General features: G+C 41.3%; 1 protein-coding gene across 1 annotated transcript in view; it reads right to left on the reverse strand.

Moving 5' to 3' along the window:
* ncoa1 (nuclear receptor coactivator 1) overlaps nt 1-20,156 on the reverse strand; it is a 56,889-nt gene that overhangs the window by 17,554 nt on the left and 19,179 nt on the right. Inside the window, exons 3-12 of the mRNA XM_038272799.1 lie at nt 17,613-17,779; nt 17,431-17,537; nt 17,155-17,332; nt 14,461-14,640; nt 13,659-13,736; nt 11,715-11,855; nt 7,509-7,656; nt 6,000-6,957; nt 5,705-5,911; nt 2,641-2,986 (exon numbers count right to left, since the gene is read on the reverse strand). Of these exons, the coding sequence (XP_038128727.1) occupies nt 2,641-2,986; nt 5,705-5,911; nt 6,000-6,957; nt 7,509-7,656; nt 11,715-11,855; nt 13,659-13,736; nt 14,461-14,640; nt 17,155-17,332; nt 17,431-17,537; nt 17,613-17,779 (2,510 nt within the window). The remainder of the gene's footprint in view (nt 1-2,640; nt 2,987-5,704; nt 5,912-5,999; nt 6,958-7,508; nt 7,657-11,714; nt 11,856-13,658; nt 13,737-14,460; nt 14,641-17,154; nt 17,333-17,430; nt 17,538-17,612; nt 17,780-20,156) is intronic.

The following is a 20,156-nucleotide window of genomic DNA, read 5'->3' on the forward strand; positions in this document are numbered from 1 at the left end:
CATGCCTGGAAGATGTCTAGTGCTACTACAGATGATCTCGCTCTCTAAATGGAATTGAACGATTCAGATTAGCTCGCCGAATTAATAGAAGGGGTAGAGCGTAGCCGCCTGTGGCCCGGGCTGCCTGTTACGACTCCAGTCCGGCGTGCGGATGACGTCATACACGCGCCGCTTTGTTTTGAAAAATGTTAGCATAGTGATCAAATATATTTAGACATTTTAGACCTATCAAAAATGTATAAAAATGATTTATATGCTAGATATTTTTCTTTAACATTTATGTCTTCATTCAGCATCACCATATCCTTCCATTAAAGTACAATTTTTGAGAAGTTTATTGTTTTGATGAAAAACTGTAGCCATGACCTTTAATCAACATTCCCTCCATTTTTGTTTTGTGTGTGTGTTAGTGCCAAAGCGCTGCTCAGTTTTATGTTACCAGCAATGGACAATAATATGAGGAGCCACTGTGGATGGCCTGAAGAGTCAGAGCCGAAGGTCACAGAGCTCTGACCTCTAGGAACCTGATCCCTCCCGTTAGGAGGAGATTTCCTCTGGGACGGCCGCTGCTCTGACAGGTGGAATAACTCTGCTGGGTAAAATCCCCAACAAATCAACAAAGATAGTATTTCAATGAGTTCATATCTGACTAGGGTTGGTTTATACACAGAAACCAGGTCGTCTCCGTGTTCTTAGCAGTGAACGCAAATATGCCCCCACCCCATCCGCAGACACTCTGCTGCACCTCTCCCAAATTGTAGGTGACCGCAGACAGTGTAACAGACACTAGGGCTCTGATTGGTCGAATCTACATCCACTCTATGCACTATACACTATGTGTATTTCCTGTTTGGTAGTTTACCGGCTTGTTTTGTTTGTATGACCGCCATTGTGGAAAACGACTCGTGAAGATGGACCAGCTAGAAGAGCGAGGTGCGCAAGAATGCTGGGGCCCTTTTTCCACCTGGATCCCTGCTCTTTTTGGACCCTCATGACCCTATGGTGTCACAAAAACTTGCTCCCACTTCCTCACCGCCTCGGCGTATCTAGACCCACAGCTAGTTCGTGATTGACACTCTTGCGTTGTGGCGTGGAATAGCAGCGCAGACCACGCTTCAAAATTGAGCATAAACCAACATCATATCTGCGACAAGATCACTGCGACACACTGCTGCGAGAGTATAACCAGTCCTTAAGAGACATCCGATTTGATCACTAGCTGGTTGACAGAAGCATCAGTAGGTAGTTAATGTATTGAACCTGCTGAATTGTGAGAAGTTAATGTGTTTTAGGCTCATACGATTTCAAACCCACAGTGTTTTCTAAACTAGAAAAGCACTCGCAGAGCTCCTCATATTGTGACCTAAACCTATAGCTAAAATTTTCACATCTGGATCTTAACTTTTGGAGTCCAATGGTGAAGCTGTGAATTAGGGGTGTAAATAATAATGGTTTTGTATCGATGCATCGATCCAACAGCCGACGATCCGATGCATCGACATGTCCACAAGATAATCGATTTATGTTTTTTTTTTCCTCCAGTCTATTTTTATCCATTTGCTCCTGGGCGTAATTCTCCCTCCCGTGCTGCGGTGGCGCTAAACCTATTTTGCCCTCCTACCTCGCTTCCTGGTTATACTCTTGCAGCAGTGGGTTGCAGTGAGCTTGACACAGACATTTTGAATTTATGCTCAATATTGAAGCGTGGTCTGAGCTACACGCTGTGGGTCTAGATACGGCCGAGGCGGCGAGGAAGTGGGGGTGAGTTTAGTCCGATGCCGGAGGGACATGAGGGCCAAAAAGAGCGGAGATCCAGGTCGAAAAAGGCTCCCAGTGTTCTCGCTCACCTCGCTCTTCTAGCGGGTCAAACTTCACGACTTGTTTTCCACAATTTCGGTCATAAAAACAAAACAAGCCGGCCTCCTGTCTGCACTGTTTGCGGTCAGCTACAATTTGGATGAGGTGCAGCGTAGCGTCTGTGGAGGGGGCGGGGACGTCTGGAGCCGAGGTATTGCATTGCACTCATTGCACTCATTTTGTGCAGTATTTTTTGATGCAAGGCCTTTCAGAATCTATAACGTATTATTATTTTTCAGGGAATGAGGTTTTAATAGGAAAAGGTGGAGTGCAACTTTTCTACTTCTGTTATTTGCTGTTGTTTCTAAAAAAAAAAAAAAAAAAAAAAAGGCATAATGATATTACAGCTTTCCTTGATGTATTTCAAATTTGAAACATTGTCTAGCCTGTAAGGTGTGGTAAAAAAAAAATGAACCAATTAATCGAATTAAATCGAATCGTGGTGTATTCTTGAGTATTGAAAATAATTGCATCGTTGGGTCAGGAAATCGATACTGAATCGAATCGCCATGATGAATGTGATTTACATCCCTACTGTCCATAGACAATGCTGCAGCCCCCTGATTAAGGTCGGAACTGTTTGTTTCTTCCATAAAACACACAATGTTAAAGAATCCTGTATGTGGATTACAACCGGATCATCGCTCCATGAGGCGCACCTCTAGTAAAAGTTTCATTAAAACTAAGTTTTATACAGACAGAAAACACGCACACAGTTTCTCCTAAAACATAACCTCCTTAATGTAGGTAAAAACACAACCCACACAAACAGCTGCATTTTACCTCTGTTTGGTGTCCCTGGAGGCTCTCTCTTCACATTAACGTTGCGGGGAGTGCAGGCCTCACCAGGCTGGAGATGAGTAGGTGACTGAAGTCTGAGCTGGAGGGAAGGGGAGTGGAGCTGAGGGGACGGGGAATGCAGCTGGGGAACCGACTGAGGCTGGGACAAGGGGGACTGGAGATGAGGTACTGGGGACTGGAGCGGAGCTGGGAGTTGTGTGGATGGAGAATGTAGAGGGCCTCCTCCACCGTTTACTGAGTCTTCAGTGCCTTGTTTGGCCGTGAGTGGACCTCTGAGGCCAGGCAGAAGCTGGTTAGGAGGGTCCTTATCAGCAGCTCCAACAGATATCTAAGGGCAGGAGGCAGAGAGAACAGAGCAATACTGTAAAAATGTGGTAAAAAGGGAACAGGGTGGGAAAATAAAACAGGAATAGAAAAGGTCAGTAAAGTGTAAAGGTCGGGCTGCGTGACAGACTGACACTGGAGACAAAGTCCAAGAAAAAAAACATTCAACTAAAGCTCCCTAAAGTACGGAAGAGGATTAGGGCCACTGAAAATTTTTTTATTTCAGTTTAGTATGGGAAAAAAGTCAGAATTCTGATTTTTTTTCTCAGAATTCTGGCTTTAATCTCAGAATTCAGACTTTTTTTCTCAGAATTCTGACAGCTAACAAACATGTTAGCATCAAGCCATAGCCATGTCTGTTTTAGAGACTAGCTCTCTTGTTTTGATGACCTTCTGCTCCTCCATTAATGAGGGGACCCCCCCAATCTGTTTTGCTGTCTAACAACAGTTTTTAGGGTTAGCTCTTGAGTTTAAGAGGAGCTCAGATTGCCATAAAGCGGGGCTCTGTGTCACATGACGCGGGGACGAATCTAATCCTCTCAAGTTACAAAGGCGAGTTTTTAAAAGGCAGGATGCACAGAGCATTGATATAAACTGATACTGACCTGAGACTGATTTAATATATTTAGAATTAAACTAAAACTAGAATAAAAAGTCACGTAGTGTTGCTTTGATAAATTGACACCAGTAAGCTTTGCTGATCCTTTCCTATAATTTTAAAAACATAATGGCTCATTGATAATTAAAACCAAAAATGTAGTCCTCCTGACTTTCTATTAATAATGTGAGGAGGTTATAGCGTATTTTAAAAAAAGAAGTTGAGTGGAAGGAAAAAGTGTCTTCTGTGAGGGTGTGCATGGAATGTTGATGTAAACAGTGGTAAATGGCCTGCACTTGTGTAGCGCTTTTTCAAGTGAGAGGACTTGACCAAAGTGCTTTACAATACATTCAGCCATTCACACAAGCACTCACACATTGTAGCCATAGCAGGGGTGGATTTAGGAAATTTGGGGCCCTAGGCAAAGACAGGCAGGGGGCCCACTGAATTGAGAAGACAGCACATAAAACAGACCCATTATACAGATACAGAAATGCTAATAGAATAGACATACATTATTTGTTCTATGTTTTGTCCCTCTCTTCTTGTTGTTTTCCTCTCTATTTGTTTGCAAGCACTAAGCTCACTTAGCTGATTGCTCTTTCCTGTGTTTTCCAAAAGGCGACGGCAAAAGTAAATAACCCAGTCCTTCTTTTCACTGTAGACAGGCTATGATCTGCTTATCTGTTCTCCATTTTTCATTTGGATTAAATAATAGCTGCATGAATCATGACAGCAGACAAGATAGAGGTGAGCAGGAGGCGGGGTTTATATGTTGTCTCTAAAGTCTCCAGCAAAAGAAAAAACTCAGTGGATTTGGCGCTAGGCGTTTTTGTGTAATCTAAGTACTAGAGGGGTCTGAAAAGTCGCTAAATACAGCGAAAAAAAGGCGTGCAGGTGGCGCAGTGGTTAGAACGCACGACCCATGTATGGAGACGTTCAGGCCAATTTATGCTTCTGACGCTTAGCCTCTGCAACTGTCAAATCTGTCTCTGTCTCTGAAAAAAATCCTGACTACGCGTCGGACGGTGGCAAACCAACGTAGACCTCAAGCGGAATTGCGCAGACAAAAAGCAGCTGTGATTGGTCCTTGGTACGCCTTTCCGGCTGTCTGTGAGGTCGTCCTTCTCGATTCGGTGCCGGGGCGCGCCATTTTTGCAAACCGAGGAACAACTACAATGGACAACTACGCTTCCTCCTTTGTCTTTTTGCCAACTCCAATAACAGAACCTGTTCCTCTTTTATGTCTAGCAATTCTAGATCCATCTTGCGGACGCACCACTGTTGTTTTTGAAGATAAACACTCCCGCCGGCGCCGTCGAAGTTCTCGTGACCATTTGGCGAAGTTCTTGCGAGTTGTCGAATACGCTCCCGCTTGCGCTTTGGCAGGAAACTGCTGTGCGTCCCTAGAAATTCCAAACCGACGGTGCAGAAGCATACCAGCAAAACTGGTTTGCCACCAGACCCAAGCGACATTTGACGAGTGTGGTTTTTGCGACACACACATCAAATAGCGACAAAAGTGCTAATTTGGCAACACGGCTCTTTGCACTGTTTGTTTTCAACTGGTTTGCTGCTTTCTGTTTGGACCTTTCTGAACAAGTGCGGCAAATGGACTGATCCAATGTGGTTGACACTGAAGGGGGGGTGTTGAGACACACATAATATTATAAGCTTTTTGATGGCAATTTAGCGAAAGGATTTTTATCAAAACCATAATTAATGTGCACAAATAAGTAATAGCTATATTAACCATACATGTAAACAGAGTTTTATGGGGCCCCCAGTAGGAACTTGGGTCCCTAGGCAGCTGCCTAGTATTGCCTAATGGTAAATCCCGTCCTGAGCCAAAGCTGCTCTGGAGCTCACTGACAGAAGGAGGTTGAAATTCAGAGATAAAACCTGAGCATTTAAAATACATTTTAACTTTTCTGTCATGTGAAAGAAATTTAAACTGCAACAGAAAAGTTCAACTCAGGCTTAAACGGTACAACTGTTTTTTGTTGTACCGTTTAAGCTTCCTCATAAAAGACGCACATTAAGAATAGAAGAAGAAGAAGAATGACCTGGTTTGAATGAATCAGAGTTTAAATTTGGGGTGTAGTGTGAAAAGCTGCTGTGTACCGTTGAGTCTCTGCTATCTCTGCGGTTCTCCCCCAGAGGACTTGATTTAGGGCTGATGCAAGCCGAGCCGCTCGTTAGTTTGGACGTCCCTCCGGCTGGGACGGACGAACCGGAACAAGTCAGGCCCTCGCTGCTGGCTCTCTTCTCTACCTTCACTCGAACCGTCTGAAGGCTCAAGGCCGACGGAGGTGGAAGGTCTCCCAAGTCCTTTAAAAAAAACACATTTGGTTAGAATCACCTTTTTTCTGAGATGGGAGTAAAATATACATGTGGCAGCAAAAAGACTGACAATCACCTTTTCGTCGGTATCCAGAAGAAATCGCAGTAACTGGTGGTCCCGCGGCTCTCTGGGATTGGGCTTGTGGGGCGCTGTGCCCGGAGCCGGACTGGCAGGCGGCTCCTTCTTGATCTCTACTTCATTTTTATTTCCTCCGACCTCGGACGCGGCGGCGGCGGTGTCGTTTGGACTGCTGTCCTGGAGCAGCCTGTGCAGAATCTTGTGGCGCTCCGTCAGACTGCTGTGGGAAGCGGGACAATGAAGACCCAGGGAGGGGTGAGGAGGATGAGGTGATGAGTTGTTGTTGGATTCCACTCCTGAAACACTGCTGTCCAGGAGCTGGTTGAGTCTGGAGTTCCCCAGCTGTGAGGCAGGAGGTAGGGGGGCTTTAGCAGAGTCCTCTCCCCCATCCCCCCCTCCAGTTTGGGGCTTTGCCGACTGTGGTCGAGTGGAGGAGCCGGTGGGCAAACTGGCTTGTCTCTGAAGTCCAGGCGAGGACAGGGGGAAAGACCCTGCTGACCCACCATTAACCCCACTATTACTATCGCCGGCAGAATGCTGTCTGTTGAGGCTGCCGCCGCTACTGGCTGCCCCCGAAGGCGACTGGAGGCCCGGCGTGGAGGGCGAGAAGGGGTTCCCTGGTACTCGAGGGCTTCCCCCTAACCCAGGACTGGCATGTGGCATCCTGGGTGACATAAAAGAGGTAGAGGAGGCTGTGTGTGGACTGCTGAGAGCAGAGGGACTGTTGACCTCTGGGGGGCAGTTCGTCCGATTGGGCGTCAGGTAGCCTGTTGGTGTGGAGGGGTTGTGTCCGAGGGAGGAGGCGTTGTTGTTGTTGGTATGAAGGACAGAGCCTTGGCTTGAGTTACTGCCAGGGGGAAGTGAGGGGGGCTGGGTGGGGGTGTGAGCAATACTGCTGGGGGTCAGTGGAAGGCTGGGGTTAGTGTTTTCCTGAGAGCTAGCAGTGATGTGTTCCCTGAAGGAGAGGGACAATAAGTTTGACTCCAACGGAACATAAAAATTCACATATCTAAAACATCTGGAAAAGTTTGGGATAAATCTACATTTTAAAACATTCACAGAACTATTTACATATATAATAATTTCTGATACAAAGACTTGAGGCACACTTTGAGATTTTATGTAAGAGAACAACAAAGTAACTGTAAAGTAGGGCTGCAACTGAAGATTCTTTTGCAAATCGATTAATCTATTGATAAATGGATTATTAATCGGATAGACAAAGGTTCCTAAAAGAAGAATCAGAAACCCTTCAGGCTTTTTTTTTTCTTTAAAAAAAAAGCATGTTGCATTTTCCAGATTTATTTTTTTTTATTTAAAAAAACTGAAAATAAAGATTTATTCCTCAAGTTGAAAGTGTGCATCATGTTTAAAACAAAGACCAAAAACACCAACAATTTCAAGAAAATACTAAAAACTTTTGTGTGTTTTAACTGCATATATTAAAGGTTTAGTTTTGGATCATCACATGGATATTGCACACAGTATGTCTACGGGTCACGGTACCTGTCAATAGTGTGAATGCCCATGATGAAGGGCTGTACGTCTGGTTTTGGTGGGCAGCAGAACTTGCAGCGTGTCTGTGCGCTGAGCGGCGTGCCATCGCTTAATGTGAAATGGTACAGGGGGCTGACAGCTGTGCCGCGTGCCATCACTGATGAAGAGAGAGAATAGTGACAGCTAGTCGCAAAAACAGTAAATTTCTTTCCTTTTGAGGATAAACTTTTACAAACATGCACATGATAAACATAAACAAAAACCATGAGGTAGGGATTATTTATTACATTAGATGTTAAAAGGTCAGAATATAGACTCCATAGATTACAGAGTTGATTATAGGGATGAAAAATGGAGAAAATCATCTTCTTCTTGGCTAAATCAGTCTCTTAAATCAATGTGGAGAAATTTTTCTAACTTTTCTTTACAACCTTTATCTATTTTGTTGTTCTTTACAGTCATGTGCTTTTGAACAGCTTTTATTTATAAGGTGACTCCTAAAAACCTTTAAAAACAAGTGTTTTTATCAAGTGTTAGTGTTTTTATCAACCGTTTAATCAACCATTCCAACTTTTGATTTTAAAACCAAACTGGCATCAAATATAAACTTTTTCTACGAAAGAATAAACTAAAAAAAAGGAGCATTTGGGTTCGATTTGTCAAAAGGAAACAATGGAGGGGATTTATTTCATACGGTGTCACTATGAACCTGAATGTCTGGCTTTAAATTCCTTCGAACTAGAGGCTCTGAAGTTTTGTAAAGGCGCAACAATGCCTAAATTCCTCAGTAGGAATTCAGCCAAAACCAAAGCTGGAGCAATGCAAGAACCAACGTACAAATTCAACTATGTATGGTTTCACAAAAGTAAAAGTCAACAAGTTCTCTGTCTCTCAAAAAAAAATTAAGATTAATAAAAAATAATGTTTAAAACTATGATTTTTCTATAAACCCATTGCTGTCATCTTCTATCAATATTGCACTATGCACTAGCATGTAGATGATTCACTCTAGGTTTTCAGGTTTTTCATGATCTTAAAGGTTTGCTTTTCCAGAGTAAATTGTCAGGAATTTAATTGAACCCATCATCTTAATGGTGACGATCTCAGTCATCCAGGTCATAGTCATTAAAAAAAATTTTTGAAAAACAATCCACTGGACTTTGTGTCCAAATTTGAAGACGTTTCGCTTCCCATCCAGGCAGCTTTTAAAACGGACACTTTGAATTGCAAAAGCTTCCTGGATGGTAAGCAGGCATCTTCAAACTTGGAAAAAAAAGTCCAGTGGATTTTTTTTTTTTTTTACTTTTTTTTTTGGAACCACCAACTTAAGGACTGGTGGGAGAGATTCAGAGTTACTCTTGTCTTTCATGTGACTAAAATAGATTTGTATATTGTGTATGTATTGCAAATGCAACTACCGTCAATTCCGGACTATAGAGAGCACCTGATCACAAGCCGGACGCTCTAATTTTAGAAAGAAAATAAATTTTGTACTTTTATAAGCCGCACCGGATTTTAAGCCGCAGGTTTCCCACGTTGTATGAGATATTTACAAATAAAGATATTACACGTGAGCATTTTTTAACGTTTGATTTAATCCGTATGATAAAACAGACAAATACGGTACATATTATGAATGTTTTTTTTTGTTTTTTTTTTACTACCTGTAACACATTTAAATATCCGTATGTGTCGGTAACACGCAAATAACGCTGCATATACCAGTACTTTTAATTGAACAACGCACAGAACATTGCAGCCAAACAGGAAAAGTCATTAATCACTTTCTTCTTCCTCCTGCGCACTAAAACCCACAAAGTCCTCTTCCTCGGTGTCTGAATGGAACAGCTTCAGGATGCTGTCACACTTCAGTCTCATCCTTGTCGCTCTCACTTGGGCACTCGCGGTCCTCTTCATCCCGCAGCAGCCCAGCCTTCCGAAACCCGCCGGTGATGCTGGATGTTTTCACACGGCTCCACGCATTGAGAACCCACTGGCAGACATCAGTGAAAGATGCCCTTTGCATGCGGCCAGTTTTGGTGAAGGATTTCTCGACACTGGTCATCACCTCTGTGAATACTCATCAATTTTATTGGTCTGTTTTTCGTGGCATGAAAAAAAAACATGTATTAGCCGCACTGTATTATAGGCCGCAGTGTTCAAACAGCGGGAAAAAGTAGGGGCGTATAGTCCGGAATTTACGGTAATTTCTAGACCCTATTTCAAATAAAAAATGTCAGGCGTCATGTTAGTACAATAAGGACCTTTGTTTTTTTTTTGTTTTTTTTGTTTTGACGGCACTAGTGGCTCGTTTTATCGACAGCAGCCATACAGGAAAGGGGGTATGAGAGAGGGAGAGACATGCAAGAAAGGACCACAGGTCGGATTCGAACCCGGGTTGCCCGCGTCGAGGACTCAGGCCTCCGAACATAGGTCGTGAGGGCTAACCACTGCATCACCTGCACACCCAATAAGGTAATTTCTTCAGTCCTTGGTTTGGTCTTCTAGTATATGATCATGCATGATCTGCATGATGACACCAGCAGGAACCTTTCTACAAATAGGAGAGTTTGATTCTGTGCCTCTCTACTCTTCATCCAAACTCTGGGACTTTAATTTCCGAATAAAATGCCAAATATGCTTTAATCTCATCTTACCCCTTTGGAGCATATACAACCAGTGTAACACTACACTGTTACAGTGTTTCGGCTCGGCAATGAGCAGTAAATAACACAAACACAAGCTATTTTAGTTTGATGCTGGTGCCATATATTGTGTTAAAACAAATATTTACAATCTGCAGATTTTAAGTAAAATGCATTGGAACACAAATCCCAAAAGTGGAAAGGAAAAATTGGTCCCACATGGTGAGCACCAAATTCAGTTCTTCTCACACGCAGGTGTTTTACTGCACAATAATTCTTTGAATGTCCATTGGGTTTCCCGGTTAAATGCCCATAGGATTTAGTGTACAGTGTGTAATCAACAGTGATGGGGTGAACAGTTTACAGGCCACAGCCTCCCACCCTGACCCAGATAAGAGGCTTCTAACATAGAAAGAGCTTAATCTCTTATCATCCTGATATATTTGTTTAAAAATGAATTTCACTAAATTGAAATTGAAAATAATGTTATGAAAGTAGATTAATTTCTCAGAAATTGTATGCTGTTGTATTAGAAAATTAATATATTTCCGATTTCAGTTAGAAAATTCATGCCTTTTTCTCATTCAACTGGATCATTAATCAGAAAAGCAATCAAACAGAATAACAGATTGAAATTTCACATAAAAATGTATTTTTTAGCAACTGGAGCGATTGAAATTTTTTAGATATAAACATGTGATTCACCGCATGAAAACATATCGATGGCGAACCCGGGTTACACTACGCTACTGAGGAGTCTTAAGCTAATGGCTACAGGTTGCTTGAGCCCGTCCTTTTGTTTTTTAAGAAGCATCTATTCTACCTAATAATGACGTAGTTAATGACATCTGAAAAACTTATGTACGTTCCACTGCTGCAGCTTAAAATGCCAAAAAGTTTATTTAACCTGAAATGAAAAAAGCCGATCTGTGATTTTATGTTTAATTATTCTGTGGATAAAGGAGCCGCTTGTCTGACAAATTGAATTTCAAACTAAAATTCAATTAAATATATATTTAAATATATATTTAAAAGTTTCATAGCATTAAAATCAATCTAGTGAAATTCTATTTCAAAGTAATGCATTTTAATTTAAATAACAATACAGATTCAATTTCTGGCTCTGCACTTAAAGTAACAGAAAGACTAAATAGTTCAATCAGAGAAAAAAAATCTATTTAGACATTTGTATTTTTAAAGATTTTCTAGTATTTTCTAAAGGATGTTAAAAGGAAACATTTGGCTGCAGCTGGAGGATTCTGCATAAAGTCATCTAAATAAAACATTAACCTTGACTAAAATAAATAGGCACTAATTGAAAAAAAATCTGATATTTTGCTGTGAATTTGTAGCCATTTTTCTAATGATGTTTATTCATCTTTAACATTTTTAATGGGAAACATTCAGCTTATACCTTTTTTTAATAATCTGCAAATGAAGCCTAGTATTTCTAGAGAACTAGTTCTGATTTAAAACGGTGCACCAGTTAATTATCTTGCTATATGAAAGCTGGACGGAGCTTTTATAAGAGGGAGTTCTTGGTGTTGTAGGGTTGCTTGTGTCTTCTCACCTTCATGCAGCAGCTTCTTGGCATGGGAGGGCTCTTTGCCCTGCGGCTGAAAAAACGCATAAATGCACTTCCTGACCAGGTCCTCCCAGCCAGGCCGGCTTGTCGCTCGCAAAGCGCTCGTTTCTACGGAGATGATCTTCCCTGGAATCGAAGCGTCACACAGAGATAAACACAAAAGATCAGTTTGAGCTGATTCCCCTCCGGTGATCTAGCTTTCACAGACGCTGTCCTCACAATGAGATCCGCATCAAACATTCAGGGAATTTTAATGTTAACAGATTTATTTTTAAGGTGTTTTTTCTCTGCATAGAGCCAAAGCTGTGTTTGCTAGGTGGTAGGAAAATGTACTTAGAAATACAGAAATTGGCAACAAACCCTCAGAAACTAATGGCTTTTATAACATAATGCTAAAAGAATGTTTTGTTCAAAGCTCACAAATTTATGGCCCATTTTTGACGAATCTGACTCCTCTGTAAGAATGACAGCATAAGAAGCTCAAAGTACAGTCCTGAAAACGTTTTCCCCTCCAAACATTCAGAGCTCCCCCATCAATGGGTGATATAAGCAAGATTTACTAAGATCAGAAGGTTATACTGAAAGGTAAGTAAGTAAGTAATTAAGTAAACTTTATTTCTATAGCACTTTTCACAGACCTCTTAAAAGTGTCTATATAAACAAGAGAACAAATGGTACAAGGTAGCTCATTCCAGAGGCGAGGCGCCACAGCTTTAAAAGATCCGTCTCCTCGGGTCTTAAAAAAAAGGTAGGGGTGTAAGAAATAATGGTTTTGTATCGATGCATCGATCCAACAGCCGACGATCCGATGCATCGACACGTCCGCAAGAGAATCGATTAATTTTTTTTTCCCCCTCCGGTCTATTTTTATCCATTTGCTCCTGGGCGTAATTCTCCCTCCCGTGCTGCGGTGGCGCTAAACCTATTTTGCCCTCCTACCTCGCTTCCTGGTTATACTCTTACAGCGGTGTGTTGCAGTAAGCTTGACACAGACATTTTTTAATTATGCTCAATATTGAAGCGTGGTCTGTGCTACACACTGTGGGTCTAGATATGGCCGAGGCGGCGAGGAAGTGGGGGCGAGTTTAGTCCGACGACGGAGGGACATGAGGGCCAAAAGGAGCGCAGATCCAGGAGGAAAAAGTGTCCCAGCGTTCTCGCGCACCTCGCTCTTCTAGTGGGTCAAACTTCACGAGTTGTTTTCCACAATTTCGGTCATAAAAACAAAACAAGCCGGCCTCCTGTCTGCGGCACTGTCTGCGGTCAGCTACAATTTGGGAGAGGAGCAGCGGAGCGTCTGTGGAGGGGGCGGGGACGTCTGGAGCCGAGGTATTGAATTGCACTCATTGCACTGATTATGTGCAGTATTTTTGCAGTATTTTTTAATGCAACTTTTCTACTTCTGCTATTTGCTGTTGTTTCTAAAAAAATAAAAAAATAAATGCATAACGATATTACAGCTTTCATTGATTTATTTCAAACTGGAAACTTTGTTTAGCCTGTAAGGTCTATAAAGAAAAAAAAAAAAAAAAAAAGTATCGAAAATAATCGAATCGTTGGGTCAGGAAATCGATACTGAATCGAATCGCCATGATGGATGTGATTTACACCCCTACTAAAAGGGAAAATCTGTATTTAGGCTAAAAAAAGCTGAGAGGCTTATAATGAAAGCTTTGAAGTGCCACAAGGACAGATCACTGCCGAGTTCAAGTGGAGAGAATGAGGGTCTCACTTTAGAGTAAACATCAGTGAAAAGTAAAGGTTAACTTGATTTTGAATGGCACAGTTAAAATGTAAACTAAATGTTTAAACTTGTTTAGTTGTGCGTTTAACTCAAGATAATACTTAACGAAAGAAAGTTGTCAAACTTCTAATGAGCAAATATGTAATTACATCCTGTTTACAATATCGAAACTGGTTGTGCTTTACCTGTCGGGTCCTGCTTCGTGATAAAAGACTCCGTGCGTGGTATCCGACAGGCGATGCAGATCAGGCAGCTCTGCAGGTCTGAACAGACAAACAGACAGCTGAGTGTTTTGGTGTGTACACTTAAAAAGAGCAATCAAAGAAATTAATCCTGTTTAAAAAAAAACAAAAAACTTTCTGTCATAGACCCAGGAACCAAGTGAGGGGTTATAATCCTGGATCTACAGACAGAAAGAAAGCAGGAAAACCTCCAAGGCCAGTTCTTATCAAAATGACTAAATACCCACAGAGCTGGACGGCCAAAAATCTGCAATACAGAAACTGCATCCTTCTAACTTATGAAGGCCACTCTAATGATAAAGACCAAAAAAACACAACCAAAAACATAGTATTGACATGTTTTTTACCTTTAACCACGAGAATAAACAAAACAAAAATCTGTCCTAGTCCATTTTTGCTCCAAACCAATCATTTTCTAAAATTGGCTTCATTCCTAAGATAGTCAACATCAGACTACAGAGGAAATGTATGAGTTATAGAACGCGTGTCCTGAATGTTTTTTAAAGGCAGCAAATTTGAAGTAAAACCCAAATATTTCAGACCAATAAGACTCAGATCGAGCTTCAATACTAAAATAATTGTCTCAAGAAGTCCTTGAATGCTCAAAAGAACAGGAATTTTGTATTTAACTGATGGCAAAACAAAACTAACACTCCTTCTCTTCGCCGTTCTCCTCTAGACTCACAAATGAAATCAGAGTAAACGCCTGTAAGCTCCAAGTAATAACTGTGTTTTATCGACGCACCTTCTTCCTCCTCGTGAACGGGCCGTGGCTGTGAGATGGTAAAACACTGCATGATCTCGTACTGCTGTCGGGCCTCCTGGTTCTCAGAGTCTGCCTCGTCCGGCGGTCTCTTCAGCATGCGACAGTTAAAGGTGTGGCTGTTCCTTCGGCCAGGTTCCTGCGGCCACAGGGCGCCGTTCACTGATAGAGAAGAAGAAGTGATTACTATCAACTACTCATCCATTCATCCATCCATCAATCCATTAGAATTATGTGGGAATTTAAAAATAGGTTATAAAAATGGTTGTGACTCAAGAATTGGAGAGGAAGGTCACAGTATACCCACCTCTAAAAACTACAGCGTGGTGTAAAAAAAAGCAAAAACAATACATAAATCCAAAGACTCATTTTCAAAAAAATGTCCTTACAGACACCATGAGCCTCCATTACTTTATTAATTTGCTGTTATGCTTGCATCACAGTATGATGCATAACTACACAATCCTGTAATTTCAGGTAACAAATTGTTGATTACCAGCGATTATGCCTGTGCAAAAATGAATAAAAATTTTCAGTTGTGATTTGCGATTTTAAAGAAAATGTATTTTTTTTTTTTTTTTTTTTTGCTTTCTGTAGCAGCAGTATTACTCTCAGGTTGCAATTTGGCAAGCGACAGCATCACTACAGGTGAATGAGAAGTTTGTTATTGAAAAGAAGTAAAATCATCTATTGTTTGGAACAGCAGAGTTTTAAGATTTCCGGCGTGCGCCAAATGCGTTGCTTGTTGTGTTGCTGATGAGTTTTATAGCAACACCAGCGACAACTCTGACTGCTATGTGCTGATTATGTGTATTTTGACGCTTATCAGAACGCATTACTACCCAAAATCAAGTTTAGTAGGAGGATGGGAGCAGGGGGTCTGTAAAATGAACGAGCTGCAGCCAAGTTAGTAGCAACGGCACTGAATAGTGACCTGTAAACATGAGCAACACGCAAGGTTCCCGGTGAGGGACAGGGGGGGGAAATAAGAAATGTATTTAGATGCGGTTGTATTAGATGAAATGGGGTTGTGTATTGAAAGACATATTTTAACTGTCAGAAAAGGTTCCCGGTCCAGATAGCCAACAAGTTAGCTGTTAAAGGGTTCCTACAGCATAAGGCAAGTTAAATTCAAGACTTTTTAATGCCACTTGAAATAAAAATTTCAAGTGGCACCAAATTCACAAGAAACACAAGAAAAACCCGCTTGCGACAACTTAACCCAAAGGTTTATTTTAACATAAACCACTGCACTAATGTTTCAAATTTTGAAAAGCTTCCCATACAGGAAGAAAGCTAAAAACACACAAATGACAGATATATTTTAACAATTATTTAACTGAATTCACAAACTTTGTTTTAGCAGGGAACAAAACAAATCAGTTTTAAAGCCACAACATAACCAGTGCTAAGTCTTTTTTGCAGCTATTTTTCTTTGTATTGTTTTCTTAGTATGTTTGATTTGGTGATAAGTGGAGGCGTTGCAGAGACAAGGGTGGAACTAAACTGAGAAATACCGGCTGTTTCTCAGTAACTCGATTTTGACGCTTTGTGTTTCATGCTTCGCATGTGCGACTCCACTGCCTTAATTCCAATCGTTCCGAGCTTGAATGACTTCTTGCACAAAATCCACTGAGCCTCATGTATGTTCCCTGGTTTTAGCCATGGAGAAAACTCTTGGCTGGAGACAATTTTCTTTACATTTACACTTGCTCATATTTTCCAGACAAAAAGTTAATGGTGCATCTCCCAAATGTCCCGGCCGCAACAACGCTTTTATTGGTTCCGCTATCGGGATGGAACCAATAATGGCGAGCTGTTATTTTTTTGAAAAAAAAAAAAAAAAAAGGTAAATTTTAAAGTTTTATTTAGATGACAAAAATAAATCATAATAAAAATAATCCTATTTATGATGTTTTTAAAATAAAGACCTACGAAAGACTGATTTAAGACATTTTAATACCAATTAAGGCCTTAGTTTTATTTTGAAGAATTCAATGCCTTTTAAGACTTTTTAAGGACCTGCAGGAACCCTGTGTTAACAGAAGCACGGCTGCCAATAGCACGGCGTGGTTAATAATAGTGAAAATGCCAGAGGAACAGACACGCACTAACCAACAAACCTCAAGCTAAGAAACAGCTAACTGTAGCGCAAATCTTTTGTGCAAAGCACCACATGCGACAGGAAAGGAGCAGGGTCGCTTTGTGCATAGCAAAAGACATGGTGCCCCGTTTGTACTTATTGCTTTGCTTGATAACTACAGAACCACTGAGACGTAATGAAAATTCTCAGGTTTAGGAAGATGATATCTAAAGTGTTTTAACGGCCGCAGCTGTGCTGGAGGGGAAACACAGCTGTTAGACCTTGCCCAGTGCTGCACCCACGACTCCAGTCTTATTGTCTCTTCTCAAGGTTGCTCTGTAAAGCTAAACAAAGTAAGTGGATTGCTATGAATCAATGTTTTGTTCCTTAATACCCCCCCCCCCCTTTTTTTATCTTCCTCTGCACAGTTTTCTTCAGACACATTTGCAGCTCTGAACAGAGCAGAGGATAAACTTATTTTAACGTTTGACAAGCTTCAGATTGTCACGTTATTTACTACAATCCTCCCATCTTGAATCCCTGCCTAATGTCTGACAGTTCAAAGCCTCCGCCCCTCTGGTGAGGTCACTCACCTAGGCTTTTAGGGAGCAGATTACGGACAAAATCATTGTGGTCTCCCACGTGGAGGATGGTGTAGACGCTAGAGTTCATCAGCTCTTCCTGGGTGTATCCAAGGTAACCCTTCACATTCTCAGAAACGAAGACAATGCGGCCCTCGTGGTTGACCACAAAGAAGAATCCATCGAGTGCCTTAGGGAGCAGGAGGTGGGAGGAGGATGAAAGAGAGAGAAAGTGTGATAAAACGGGCGTTTTAGTTCAGCTGAGGGAAATCTGTGTACCTGAGTTACCTCTAGCAGCATGGGACCAAGCGCCTCTTTCTCTACCAGCCCCTGACTACTGGAGGACACGTCGCTTTTCTGCACGTCGTCATCTGGAGACAAAAGAGTTGCTTTCTCTGTCAGGAGAAAAAAAAAACATCTTTAAATGTTGACCCTGGTCACATATGCATTCAGAGTGGGCGGTTCCTCACCCTGCTCACGCCGCTTGATCTGCTGGATTTGGTCCACGGTGCTCTTGAGGATGTGGCACTTGTCTGGCTTAGCGCTCACACTGGCGATGTCGCCCATGTTGGACGACACCAGCTCAGCTAGCTCCTCGATGTAGCGACACTCCAGCTCCCTCCTTCGCTTCTCCCCACTAGAGCAAAGGAATTCACATTCTAGTGACAGACGCAGTGATCCAAACTCTTTATCTCAAAGCATAGCTTTATATATTAAAATACTTATATTTCTGAGTCACATTTTTGCGATTTGAATCAAAAGCTATTCAATTCTACACAGGTTTGTTAAGGTTGGACTAATCATACAAGAATCTGGACAACAGTAGTTCACTTTTAGACGTTGATTTCTTTGCTGATGACCCAGTAATGATCAGAGCTTTAGCTGCGAATAGGGATATCCCGATCCGATATCAATCATATTAATCGTTAATAATCAGATATCGAGCTGAGTTAATTGACACCTATTTCGTCTGATTTGAAAAAGGTAAGGGGGCTGGTTGACCTTTGATGACCTCTAGAAATATTTCTTTATATATTTAAAACGATAGCGGCACAAACGAAAAATTTTGCTGCACAAATGTAGCACAAACGTTTGACACTAATTTTGTCTGATTTGAAGAAGGGGGGGGGGCAACTTCACTCAGGTTAAAATTTATGCAAAAAAACACAAACAAAAAATTAAAACACGTCTTTACGATAACTTTCGTATTGGATCCAGATACAGCATTTAAGTATTGATATTATTGACAATCCCTATTGCACTTATAAAAGAAGTATGTCCTTCGTACACAAAGGACAAAAAAATACTCAATACTTAAATGACTAGTGTTAATATAGGTACCCTTGAGTTGAATTTACTACCTTTTACTACCTCTACGATATTTTTACTACCAACATAACATTTTGGGGGAGCGGTGGGTACACAGCACTGAGCCATGTATGATGATGGCCCATCTCTCAACAACAAACATAGCCCCACTAACTTACAGGTGTAACTAACTCAGACTTTATCTTGACTCGGACGACCTCAGCCAAGAAAACCTTTTGCTATCTCTGAGTCTGTGAGGACGTTTTGGAATAGCTGTCTGATGCCGTCATTTGAGGAGTCCGAGTAACGCTTGGCTGCAGCGTTCAGACACCAGGAACCTCAGCTCTGCCTGCAGCCCCTGTTGTGCTGCTGGTAATACTGGTTTGACGCTGACGTGTGACGGCAATAATGTGCACGTAGCTGAGCTTAAGGGTTGCAGTTAAACAGCTCTGGGTAGCACAAAAAACAAAAAGAAAAAAACCAAACAGTAATCTGTTCCCTCTACAAGCTAATCCACTGGTGGTGAATTGCGGAAACTCTGTGGGATATAAAATCACCGTATAACTGGTCAGATTTATAGTTTATCTGTTCTTTTTGCAAGAAGCCTCTCCGTTATCTTTGAAAGCTGGGTCATCAAGCAAAAGTTGTGAAAAGTTACATATTCCTATGGAGAGGTGTAAAATGACTTGTTAGTTCAACATATGAAGCGGTTTAACCACCAATCTAGTCTATCAACATCAGCTGAGCTCCTGCCGTAATTTGTTATCATTTTTATACAGATTTTACAGTTAAAGGTCAGAATATATTAAAGGGGTGACGGTGTACCGGATCTGCTCGGGTGGTCAGAGCTGACAAAATTACAATACGGAAACGCCACTCAGACAAACTGTATTGCACCCCTTGTATACGCATCAAATCTCATCTGCATTCTGAACTTATTATTATCTATATTTGCTATTATTTTACGTATCTGCGGCAACCTAAAGTAGCTTAAAGTAGAAAACAATCATTCTCGGTCTAGGAGGTATATCCTGCATGCTAAGACAGACTGAGCTCTGCCTTTTAACAAGGTTTTATTAAAATCTGAGGGCAGGAGAATAGGAACATCTTAAAAAAACATAAAAAGGCTTTCGTGGAGCTTTTAGACAGAAAAAAACTGTTATTCTACTTGTAATGAACGTTTGTTGTTGACGACATGCAGTTAAAACTAGTATAAGTATTAAGATGGGTAACTGACCAAGCTAAAAGAGGCTAACCAGTTAGCTCCTGAGCACAGCTATCTACAGCGCTACCCAGCTCGCCCCCTTTATACCACGGTCTAGCAGTTAGGCTACTTTTATTAAGTTTTACCTGATTGATAAAAATCTGTTCATGGTGAACAGTCTTTAGTGCACATGTAGTCACGAAGACAACAAGTGCTACCGACTCGGCACATGTACAGCTGCATTATGTTACTATCGTTGTCTGGGCAACCACCAAGTTCAATGTCATCGCCAACTGAGCAGATCTGGTACCTATAACGGAAAATTTACATTTAAATCGCTGCCATTCAATGGCCTTTATTTAAGTTCATTCAATTTACAACCCTGCAGAAATCCACTATCTTTCTTAAATGCTATACATTTTAAGAATCGATTAGAGATCTATTTATTTAGCACCTTTACACTTTAAAACTCTGATCGGTTCTTAAGCATTTGAGCCACAGT

Source organism: Cyprinodon tularosa, unplaced genomic scaffold (genome assembly GCF_016077235.1).
Source record: "Cyprinodon tularosa strain WSP-4 unplaced genomic scaffold, ASM1607723v1 ctg84, whole genome shotgun sequence".
NCBI lineage: Eukaryota > Metazoa > Chordata > Actinopteri > Cyprinodontiformes > Cyprinodontidae > Cyprinodon > Cyprinodon tularosa.